Source organism: Macrotis lagotis, chromosome 7 (assembly GCF_037893015.1).
Source record: "Macrotis lagotis isolate mMagLag1 chromosome 7, bilby.v1.9.chrom.fasta, whole genome shotgun sequence".
Lineage (NCBI taxonomy): Eukaryota > Metazoa > Chordata > Mammalia > Peramelemorphia > Peramelidae > Macrotis > Macrotis lagotis.
This window is the reverse complement of record NC_133664.1, coordinates 172,525,193-172,537,755: the sequence shown is the minus strand read 5'-3', so window position 1 is coordinate 172,537,755 and position 12,563 is coordinate 172,525,193. Positions and strand designations below refer to the sequence as shown.

General features: G+C 32.7%; 1 protein-coding gene across 3 annotated transcripts in view; it reads left to right on the top strand.

Annotated features, from left to right (window-relative positions):
* PRPF18 (pre-mRNA processing factor 18) overlaps nucleotides 1-12,275 on the top strand; it is a 75,322-nt gene extending 63,047 nt beyond the window's left edge. For all 3 annotated transcript variants that reach the window (XM_074194092.1, XM_074194089.1, XM_074194090.1), the window contains one exon: nucleotides 11,720-12,275. In XM_074194092.1, the coding sequence (XP_074050193.1) occupies nucleotides 11,720-11,800 (81 nt within the window). In that variant the 3' untranslated portion in view covers nucleotides 11,801-12,275. The remainder of the gene's footprint in view (nucleotides 1-11,719) is intronic.
* Nucleotides 12,276-12,563: the final 288 nt, after the last annotated feature.

Sequence of the window (12,563 nt, the reverse complement as noted above, 5' to 3'; positions counted from 1 at the left end):
GATTACCCTTTGCTATACAGTTGAGATCTGGTACTGCTAGATCATTATTCCTTATATTTCATTTAGGATGATTCCTTTGATATTATTGACCTTTTTTTCTTCCAGATGAATTTTTTTACTTTCTTGTTGGTATGCCATTAAGTACATTTAGGTAGAATTGTCATTGTCAATATATTGGCTTAGCATATCCACAAGTAATTAATATTCAATTTGTTTAGATCTATATGAAAATTTCTTTGAAAAAAGTAGACTTTTACATATTTTATGTTGCCTTCAGTTATTTTAAATGAAAATTTTCAAACTCTTTCTTCTGAGTTTTGTCCATAACATGGAGAAATACTGGTGACTTATGTGGGTTTATTTTATTTTCTGCAACTTTGCTGTAATTGTTAATTATTTCAACCAGATTTTAGTTGATTCTCTAAGTATATAATCATATGTCTGCAAAGCATGACAGTTTTGGTTTTTTATTGCCTGCTCTAATTCCTTCAATTTCTTTTTCTTCTCTAATTTTGTTATAGCTAGCATTTTTAGAAACATATATAATAACAGTGATAGTGGGCATCCTTGCTTCACATCTGTTTTCTTTGGGAGGATTTCTCATTTATCTCAATTAGAGATGATATTTGCTCTTGCTTATAGAGAGATACTACTTACCATCTTTTAAAAGACTTCATTTATTCCTATGCTTTTTAATATTTGTTTTAATTTTATTTTTTTCCAGTTACATACAAAGATGGTTTTCAGTGTTCATCCATTTGCAAGTTTGTGAATTCCACATTTTTCTACCACCCTCCTTTCCCTCCCCCTTACCCATGGCATCAAGCAATCTTGTAGAAGCTGTACATGTACAATCGTGTCCAATGTATTTCTATATTAGTCATGTTGTGAAAGAGAAATTAGAGCTAAGGAAAAAGACATGAGAAAGAAAGAAAAAACAAAAGAATTTTAAAAAGTGAACACATTATATTTTGTTCTGCATTCAGCAAAACCCCACAGTTTTGGTTTGGTTTAGTTTTTGTTAGTTTTTTTTTTCTGGATGTGGATGTTGTTTTTCATAACACGTTCCCTCAGTGTTGTCTTTGACCATTGAACTATTCTTAGGAGCTGCATCCCTCATAGTTGAGTATAATGTTCTGGTTCTGCTCATTTCACTCAAGCTTCAGTTCATGCAAGTCTTTCCAGGTTTTTCTGAGCATCCTCCCATCATTTCTTATAGCATAATAGTATTCTATTTATATTCATATCACAACTTGTTCAGCCATTCTCGAACTGATGAATTTGCCCTCAATTTCTAATTCTTCTTCACTACAAAAGGATCTTCTATAAGTATTGTTGTACTTGTGGATTCTTTTGCCTTTTTTTATGATCTCTTTGGGATATAGACCTAATAGTAGTGGTATTTCTAGATCAAAGGTTATGCAGTTTTGTTGCCTTTTGTGTATAGTTCCAAATTGCTCTCCAGGAAGGTTGGATCAATTCACAACTCCTACAGCACTGTATTAATGTCCCAGTTTTCCCTTATCCTCTCCAATATTGATCATTTTTTTTTGTCATCTTAACCACTTAGTGAAGTGTGGGTACCTCAGAGTTGTTTTAATTTGCATTTCTCTAAAAAAATTTTTATTTGGAGCATCTTTTTTTCATATGATATTAGATAGCTTTAATTTCTTCATCTGAAAACTGCCTGTTCATATCTTGGCATTTTATCATTTGGGAGGATAACTTGTATTCTTATAAATTTCACTCAGTTCTCTCTATATTATTTTCTATTTATAGAAATGAGTCCTTTATTAGAAACACTAGTTGTGAAAATTTTTTCCCAATTTACTTCATTCCTTCTAGTCTTGGCTGCTTTGGCTTTGTGCAATACCTTTTACATTTTAATGTAGTCAAAAATCATCCATTTTATAATGTTGTTTGATCATAGACTTCTAGAGATCTGACAGATTATTTCTTGTTCTTTTAATTGCCCTATGGTATCACCCTTTATGTCTAAATCTCATTCTCATTTCAACCTTATTTTGGTATAGGGTATGAGATGTTGGTCTATGCCTACTTTTTAACCATACTATTTTCTAGATTTTCCCAGAAGTTTTCATTAAATAGTGTATTTTTATCCCAGAAGCTAGTCTTTGGGTTTATCAAACAGTATATTACTATAGTCATTTACTGCTGTTTCTTTTGTACCTATTCTAATCCACTGGTCCACTTACCTATTTCTTAGTAATATACAGTTTTGATGACTGTCTCTTTATAATATAGTTTTAGATCTTGTATAACTAGGCCACATTCCTTTGTGTTTTTTTTTCATTAATTCCCCAGATATTCTTGACCAAAATTTTGTTGCTCAAGATGAATTTTGTTACTTTTTTTTTTTTACATTTTTCAAGGCAGTGGGGTTAAGTGGCTTGCCCAAGATCACACAGCTAGGTAATTATTAAGTGTATGAGGTCAGATTTGAACCCAGGTACTCCTGACTCCAAGGCTGGTACTCTATTCAACTGCGCTACCTAGCCGCCCCTTGTTACTATTTTTCTAGCTCTGCAAAATAGATCTTTGATAGTTGGATTGGTATGGCACTGAATAGTAATTTAATTTAGATTGAATTATCATTTTTCTTATATTAGCTTGGCCTAACCATGGGCAATTGACATTTTTCCACTTTAGGTCTGACTTCTGGAGAAAAATATTTTGTTCATGGCAGTTTCAGGGTTTGTCTTGGGAGGTAGATTTCCAAGTATTTTATGTTGTCTGCAGTTACTTTAAATGGAATTTCAGTTTCTCTCTTTTGCTGTTGAACTTTGTTGTTCATATATAGAAATGCTGATGAATTATGTGGCTTTATTTTATATCCTGCTAATTTGTTATTTTTAATAGGAATGAGTATTCTATTTTGTCAGAAGCTTCTTATGAGTCTATTGCTGTAATCAAATGATTTTTGTTGTTCTTGTTAATGATCTGGTCAACTATGCTGATGATTTTCCTAATGTTAAACTAGCCCTTCATTCTTGGTATAAATTCACTTTGATAATAAGTGTATGACCTTCATGAAATATTGCTGTAATCTTCTTGCCAATATTTTATTTAAATTTTGCATAAATATTTTTAAATTTCCCTATAGTTTCTTTATCTTTGTTTGCTCTTCCCAGTTTGGGTACCAGCACCGTATTTGTGTCATAAAAGGAAATTGGTGGAATTCTTCCTTTGCATTTTATTCCAGATAGTTTATATGATATTGAGATTAATTGTTCCTTACAAGTTTGGCAGAATTTACTTGTAAATTTAGCCCATTCTTGGGATTTTTTTTCTTAGCTCACTGATGACTTGTTCAATTTATTTTTCTATGCTAGGATTATTTGGTAATTGATTCCCTTGTCTGTTAATCAAGATAAATTTATATTTTTGCAAATATCAATCCACTTTACTTAGATTTTTTTCCCCAGTTTAAAGACATATGATTGGACAAAATAACTCCTAATTCTTAAATTTCCTTTTCTTTGGTGGTGAATTCATCCCTTTGTTTTTGATACTGGCAATTTGGTTTTCTTTTTTTTTTCTTTTAATAAAATTAAACAATGGAGTATCTATTTTTTGGTTTTTTGCATAAATGCTAGTTTTATTAGTTCTTTTTTTAAAAAATAATTCAGTTTTAGTAATCTTTTCTTTTTATTTTCCTAGGATTTTCATGTTAGTTATTTAATTGGGGGTTTTTAAATTTGTTCTTTTTCTGTTTTTTTTTTAAATTGCATATCCAGTTTGTTGATCTGCTTCTTATTGCTTTTATTGATGTAAGCATTTAGAAATGTGTCTTCTCCCAAGTACTGCTTTTTCTGCATCCCACAAATTTTGGGACCTTGTCTCATTATTGTCACTGTCTTTAATAAAATTATTACTTCTTCTGTGACTTATTGTTTGACCCACTCATTCTTTACAATTAGATTAGTTTCCAATTAATTTTTAATTTGTTTCTAAAGTCTGTTATTGAATGTAACTTTTATTGTATTATATTCTGAAAGGAGGTGCAATTAATCTTTCTGCTTTTTTGCATTTGGCTGTGAGGCTTTTATGCCTTAGTATATTGCAGTTTTTGTCCATGAACAGCTGAAAAAAGTATACTCTTTTCAATTTCCATTCAATTTTCTCTGAAGTCTGATTCCTTAAACTTCTTTCTTGTTTATTTTATTGTAGATTATGTAGTTTTGAGAGGAGAAATTGAGACTTCCTCCTAAAATAGTTTTACTTTCTGTTTATTCTTCATTTATCTTTTTTTTCTTAAGAATTTGAATGCTATGCCATTTGATGCATATTTGTTTAGTACTGCTATTACTTCATTATATAGATAATGAATTATCTTTTAGCAAAATATAGCTTCTCTCCTTATCTCTTTTAATTAGATCTGTTTTTGTTTCTACATTGCCTGAGATCCTGAGTGTTTTGTTTTCCATTTGCTTTTTTTTAAACATCAGCTGGAGCAAAATAAATTCTGTTCCAGCCCTTATTTTTACTCAGTTTGTCTTTTCATGTGTTATTCTTTTCTTGTAAATGATATATTGTTGGATTTGGTTTTTAATCCATACTGCTATCTTCTTCCCTTTCATGGATGAGTTTATTTCATTCACACTCATAGTTAGGATTACTAACTTTGTATTACCTTCCATCCTATTTTTTCCTTCTCCCTCTCATCATGTTTTTACCCTATCTCTCCTAAAAAAGTCTATTTGCTTTTGACCACTGTCTCTCTTAATCCTACCTCCTACCAGTCCCCTGTGCCTTCTTTTATTCTCTTCCAGTCCTACTTCCCTGTAGGTTAAAATAGATGTTTATACCCAACTATGTGTGTATGGTGTAATTCCAAGTAGAATAAGGTTCAAGTATTGTCTGCCACTCCACATCCTCATTTTACACTCCACTATAAAAGCTCTTCGTTATGCATCCCTTTTTTGAGAAATTGTTTTCCCTATTCTTCTTCTCCCTGCCCCCTTCTCTTAGTGCATCTTTCACCCATCTCTTAATTTTTATTTTTTTTTAAATCATTGAACATGGACAAATTACAAGTGTACCCTCTGTATCTTCCTTTGAACTACCCTAATGAGACTGAAGTTCTTAGGAATTACAGTTATCTTCCAATAAAGGGATATAAAGCACAGAACTTTTTGAATCCTTTATGACTTCTCATTCATGTTTATCTTTATCATTCTCTTGAGTTTTGTGTTTGACAAATTTTCTGTTCATTTCTAGTCTTTTTATAAGGAATACTTGAAAATTCTCTATTTAATTAAATGTCTTCCTCCTCCCCCTAAGGGATTTCCGATTATGTTATACTTGCTTGTTATCCTAACTCTTTTGTCTTCTGGAATATCAAATTCCAAGCTCTCTGCTCAATTAATGTGGAAGCTGTTAAATCTAGTTTGATCCTGAATGTGACTGCATGATATTTGAATTATTTCTTCCTATATGCTTGCAATATTTTCTCATTGATCTGGGGGCTTTAAAATTTAACTTGAATATTTCTGGGAGTTTTTATTTTGGAATCTCTTTTCAGGAAGTTACCTGTGAATTCTTTCGATTTCTATTTTAACATCTGGATCTATAATATCAGTGTAGTTTTTCCCTTGAAGATATATTGAAATATGTTGTCTAGAATAATTCTTAAATGATCTCTCTTCAATCTATCTTCCAGGTCACTTATTTTTCCAGTGAGATTTCACATTTTTTTATGTTACTTTCATTCTTTTGATTTTGGTTCTTGATGTCTCATGAAGTCATTAACTTTTTATTCACTCAATTCTAATTTTAAGTTTTTTTCTCAGTCATCTTTTGTGTCCTTTTTTTCCATTTGGCCAGTTTTGTTTTTTAAGATGTTATTTTTCTTCTCTGTATATGTGTGTGTGTGTGTGTGTGTGTGTGTGTGTGTGTGTGTATGTGTGTGTGCCTTTTTTTCTAAGCTGTTGACCCTCTTCATAATTTTCTTGCTTCATTTTCATTTCTTTTTTCAATTCTCTCTCTCTCTCTCTCTCTCTCTCTCTCTCACACACACACATACACACACACATACACACACACACACACATTTGAGTTTTAAAATTTCTTTTGAACTTTTTCAGGGGTTCTTGTTGGACTTGTGTCCAGTTCACAATTGTCTTTGAGAATTTGCTTGTAGTTGTTTTTGGACATCTTGCAGCTTTTTTGAGGTCATCGTTTTCTGAGTTTGTGTACTGATTTTCCATCACTATATTAAATTTTATGGTTTTATGTTATTTTTGTTTTTTATTTTAAGTTTGGCTTTGCTCTCAGGGCCAAAGAATACTATCTTAGACTTAAGGTTTTTTTGTGTTGCTGTTTTCTAGAGGTTCGTAGATTTTTGGTGCTTTCAAGGTGGTATAATCTAAGGAGAGGTGTGGTCATTGCTTTCCTAATGTGTGCTCTGATTTTTACTCAGGAATTGATTTTGTTCCCCTGTAGTCACAAGTGCTGGTTCTTTCATCTCTGGAACTAGGGCCCTTGCTCATCAGTAGCCAAAGTACTAGAGTTCTTTCTGCCTTAGAACTTAGACCAGAAGTGACCACAAGCATTTTGTCTGCCCTGAAAATATAACCGGGGCCTCTGTTCCTCAGTTGCCAGAAGTGCTAGTGTTCCTATTTAACTCGGGACTGCTATCTGGAACTTTTCATAGGTTATGTAGCAGGATCCTGAGCCCAGCACCAGTAGAGGGTTCCCTTTGATCTCTTTTGGCCCTGTTATCCTACCCCATCCCATTTATGGACTTAGAGTTCCCCAAACTGTTGCTGCTACTGCTTCAGCTGCCTCCAAGGTCTGCTGCTGTCACTGAGGCAGGGCCTGCACTACCACTACCCTTATGAGACTGACCTTTCTTGCTGACCTCCTGAGTTATCTTTGGCCAGAAAATTGTTTCACTGAGATTTGTTGGTTGTGCTGCTCCAGAATTCAATTTGAGGCATTATTATAAAATTGTTTGGAGGGAAATTTAGGAGAGTTCAGATGACTTCCTGCTCCTATTCCACCATCTTGCATGATTTATTTTATAAATGAAAGTATATTCACCTGTAAAAAACAATAATAAAAACAAAAAAAAATCTGTCTTATTCTAGATACTGTGGGAACAGTTTTAATCTTTCTCAAGCTATCAGTTTTCATCTTATGGAATAAAATTTTCCAATATGCTTTCCATATGTGTAGAATGTTTTTTAAGCATTTAATTTTTGTAGTGGGACCTTTTCACTTGCAGCTGTGTGGAAATACCTGCATCTGCTGGCTCCCTAGGAGATTTTTTATATTCATAGCTGTTCCATGAATGGTTATTTTGTCAATAAAATACTGGTATGGCTTTTACTAAGAAGAATTTGATTTTAGTGATATATTCTGCTGAAAGACTTTTGAAACTAATGCTTAGAGCATCCATGTTTCTTCTATATTACCTACCACAGTGCCTGGCATGTAGTACTTTCTTAATAAATGCCTGTTGATTGATGGATTGTGCAGATGATGTTAAGCTAATTAATGTTGAGATTAAGAATGAATGCTTGAGCCTTGTGTCAGAAATGTTTTTAAATATTCAGCAAGAATAGTGTAAGCTTAATAATTTTTGAATCCCAGAGAGTATGCTGAATGGTTGCACTGAATTCCTAAGATGTGAGTGTCACATTGGGGATCAATTTTCTTACAGTAGAAATATGGAGAGAGAATGTTACATTTCAGCCTTTCAGTTTAGTTCTTAGGGACAATACAGGCAAGTAGAAAGACCACTGAATTCGGAATCAGAGAAATGAGCCTAATGTCAGCATTAGCTGTATCGCTATGGGCAAGTCATTTGACAAATTTTCAGCCTGTAAAGCAATATTAAATTAATATTAATTAATAATGCATCACAGGTGGGGCGGCTAGGTGGTGCAGTGGATAAAGCACTGGCCCTGAAGTCAGGAGTACCTGGGTTCAAATCCGGTCTCAAACACTTACTAATTACCTAGCTGTGTGGCCTTGGGCAAGCCACTTAACCCCATTTCTCTTTGCAAAAAAAAAAAATAATGTATCACAGGTTTGTTGCAAGGAGTTGAAAACTGTGTTGTGACTTGTTATTGAGATTGTTTTGAGTGCTTATCAGAATCTTGTGATATATGTGATCCAACTGTTAGAATATACTGCCAAGTAGTTCTGAATTTTCACTTATCAGTAAAATATTGTAAAGTTCTAGGTTTATTTTGAGATGCACAGTATTAAATAATCTGTAATTTTAAATATTTTCAATATGATTGATAAGCAGTTTTCTTAGAAAATCTTTGAAAAATTTTAGAGAAGAGAGGTATTGTAAGATCAGAGAGAGATGCCAACATAACTCATTTTCATATAAAGAAAAAAAGGATTCTTGAAATTTTAGTACTGTGAGTCTGACTAATTCCTGACCAACTCCTAGTTTATGAGTATTCTGAAAAGGAAGAAAATGATCAATAAGAGCCAGTATGGTTTCATGAAGAACAAGTTACACTTAATCTTCTTTTCCTTCTTGTCAGGGTAACTATAACTGTACTAGTAGCTCACAAGAATTCCATAGCCTTAAGTATATCTAGAATTTAGCAAGGTACTTAATGGGCCTTTTATAATATCTTTATGGATTCTAGTAAAGGTGTGGACCAGATGATAATTTGGATAGGTCTATTTTTTCCAAGGTTGAATGGCTGGATCCAAATGCAAAAAAGAGGCAGCATGGCTCGATGATGATTTGTGTGAAAAATACATAGAGGTGTGTTAGTAAATTGCAGACTCAGTATGAGTCAGTGATTTGACATGGCAGGGACCCACTTCCAGAAGTCAGTATAATCTTTACCCTTAATTGAAAATTGGTTTCAGAATTAGAGGGGTGATAGCCTTGAGGTACTCTACCATGGTGAAAATATATTTAGATCATTTATGAGACTATATACTTTGGGGAGATTATTGCTAAACTAAAATATGCCAAGAGTGATCACGAAAGTGAAAGGGCTAAGGCCCAGTGTGATATGATGGCCATATGAAGGACCTAGAAATTAGAAGACTAACTACATGAAGGCATACTTAAATTAGGACCTCACTAGAAATTGTTTTCTTTAAATCTTGCCTACATGGGTCCTGTGGAAGAGGGGTGATTTGAGTTGATCCCAGAGGATAGAAATTGTAAGAAGACAGATTTTTAGGTTAATGTAAGGATAAATTTCCTAAATAATAAAGCTAACTCAAAATGGAAAGGACTGCATTAGGAAGTAGTGAATTCTCTAGAGTAGGCTCATAGGCTAAATAAATATGAGCACTTATAAGTGGTGTGTCAGGGGGTTTGATATGGTTTGGCCCATATCTGAAAAATTCTTCCAATTCCCAGATTTCAGGAAAATGAACTTCTTTAGTGTTAGTTTTATAAAAGAAAAGTAAGGCAGGCCATTCTAGTGGGGTTGTAACCTGGTTTCAGCAAGAGCTTTTTTTTTTCAATTCCGAAAGAAAGTTGAACTTGAGTTAATTGTTTTTCAGGTAGAGATAACTTGGTGAAAGATGAATCCTAACTTTCCATTAATCAGAATTACATATAACCAGTTTTACTTACTACTGTTCTTGGAGATGAATGAAATCTTATCTTATTTGGTATGCTTTTAGATTTTAAGGTTATCTTGGTTAATAGTGGCAATGCCATTTTTTTGGTAATGCTTCTAGCAAGCAAAAAATTGTTTGAGATAGTAATTTAGAATTTTACTATTTAGCTTTTTTAGAATGATGGCAGAAATTTTTGTTGCTTTGTATTTATAATAAATCCTAATTATTTAGCTTCTTGTGAAAAACATGTAAGAAAAATGTCTCCTAGTAAACTCATTGTTTTACTAAGTAAGAAATGCTCTCAAATCAGGTGGCAATCAAATCCAAATTAAGATATTGGCCTCCATTTGGTTAATAAGTCTGTTGTCATTTTTGATTATGAGCCTTTGAAAAGCTATGATGTGTACTATTTAACCATATTGAAAAGGATATAGTAATATTTTGTTGTAGTTATGTATGCCATCACCTGTCAAAATTTTACAATTTCTGCAGAATTAGAATAGTTTCAGGCTAAAAGTGAGTATATGTTGTTAAATCATTACCCATTTAGGCTTAAAATCCTCCTCACCACATGGAATAGGCCCTTAGAAATTCACTGTTAAAATGGAGTGAAAATTGTATTCAGCTGAATTACATCAATTGCTTCTCATTTGTTAAAATAATTCTTGCTATGTTTTGCTGCTGACTAAAGCTATTTATTTTTCATTAGGAGTGTTCTCTTTCTTAGCGCCATGTCTCTCTTCTTAGCTCTTCCTTCAGGGAATTTAAGATGCTAAATTAATGCTATCACATTGATTTCCATGGCTACAGATCACAATTCTGAAAACATGGGATTAGAATTTCACTTTAAGACAAACTGGCTATGAGAAGGGAATATTATTTATCTTAAAGCAAGTACCTGAGCAGCAAAAGGCAGAAGAGAAAATGGGAGTAAAAGAGATTATTTCATGTCTTAATGACCTTTTTTTTTCCAGATGAGAAAATTTTTATCTTTAAAGATCAATTGGATGATAAATAAACAAAACCTTCAAATATGATGTTTCAAAATTGACTTAGAAATCACAGGGTAACAATTAGAAAATTTTGTTTTGTCAGATTTTCTGAAGCTGTTAGATCCTAGCTGGAGTTTATGGTTTTTGTAGCAGTAACGAAAGCCTTATATTTTTAACTGTTGTGGTGTAGGGGAAGAATGTAAATTCCCTTTTGGATAGATCGATGTGTCTGTTTTTTCAATAAGCTTAATAGTTTGAATAATTAACTGATTTTGATGATAAGACAAAATACCTGATGCTTTGTGTTGATAATTTTTGGTACTTTTTAAATCAGTGAACTGTTGGTGATGAATGAATATGTTTTTAGAAAATTGTTTTATTTCACTCCCAGGATTCAGTTAGTTTGTAGTCAATAAGTATTTACTCTGTCCAGTAGCTAGATAGCATAGTGATAGAATGCTGGGCCTGGAGTAAGGAGAATTCATATTCATGAGTTCAGATCTGGCCTCAGACACTTAGCAGTCACTTATAACCATATTTGCCTCAGTTTTCTCTTCTGAAAAATGAGCTGGAAAAGGAAATGGCAAATCACCTATATCTTTGCCAAGAAAACCACAAATGAGGTCATGAAGACAATTCATGGAGTCCTCAGATGTTAACAAGCAAATATTCTGTTTTCTTTATAATTATAACCATGAAACCCAATGAAGTTTCAGTAACATAAAGTCAACAATACTTAAAGTATATGAAATTTATTTACACTTTAGTAATCCCTAGATCTGTAGGGACAACATCAATGAAGATCAGAAAATTTCCTTTGCAGAAAAAATTCATTCTTACATGCAAGTCTCTGAAAATGGAGCTAAGCTTTGTTGTCTTTGGACAACACACAAAAATCAGTCCTTTGCCAGATCCTTGTTTGAAACCTTTCCAGCTTTGGTAGGACCCCAGGGTTTTTGTTTTGTTAGTGTTGCCTTTGAGAGCCCAGTCCTCATCATATCATGAGGCATCTAAGTAAGAGAACTTGGAAGAGAGGGCTTAAATTGTAGAATTGATTTTATTTCAGAGCAGCATAATTTCATTATATGATGAGTATGTAAATTTTTTAAAAAGCATTTTAATTTTCACCATTTTCTTTTTTATTCTCTTAGGGTCTGAAAAGATTAATGACCATTTGTCAGAAACACTTCTCAACAGACCCATCAAAATGTGTGGAGTACAATGCACTATGACACTTCTTCTTGATGGAGCTATAGAACAGTGAGAAACTTAAGACCTGTGGCCTTTTGAAGAACTGCTACCAGGAATGAAGGAGAAAGAAAAAATCAAGCTTTGGGATCAGCCATTTTCTACCAAAATAATTTCTTTGTATATTTAGAGAACTCTGGTTCTTGCATCAAATATAACAGCAGACTCCTGATTGTTGCATCATATTTTGATTTTTAACAGTCTCAGAGTCAAGCACCAAGGCTTATTTTCTGATATTTTATGTACACAAACAGCAATCATTGAGGGATTCCTTTTGGACATTTTCCCAACAGATGTGGATATTGTTGGTAAATGACTAGAAGGAACCATTTGAGTTTGACTTGTAATTATTTCTGTAAAACATAATAATATTCATGTTATATTTGTTTTCTAGAGAAAAGCTTTTTTTCATCTTCAATAACTACCAAAAAATTATAGCATCATTTGGTTACATTTGAATTTCTTTATGTGTCTTTTTTTTTTCTGGCTTCCATTAGAGTTTGACTATTAATTTTGTGACTCATTTTTTTTTTTTTTTTTTTGGTTTCTAAACTTGTTTTTCAGATTTTTCTGGGATAAATATCTTAGTGAAACTAAAAATAATCCAGAAATGGATATTTTTAAAATTAAAGTGTATCTTACTATGCATATTTCTAAAGAAAATAGTACTCTCTACATATGAGATTATGAATTAAAAGGTTCCCTGTGGGAAATGGAATATCACAACCAAAAGAGTTACGAGGTTCA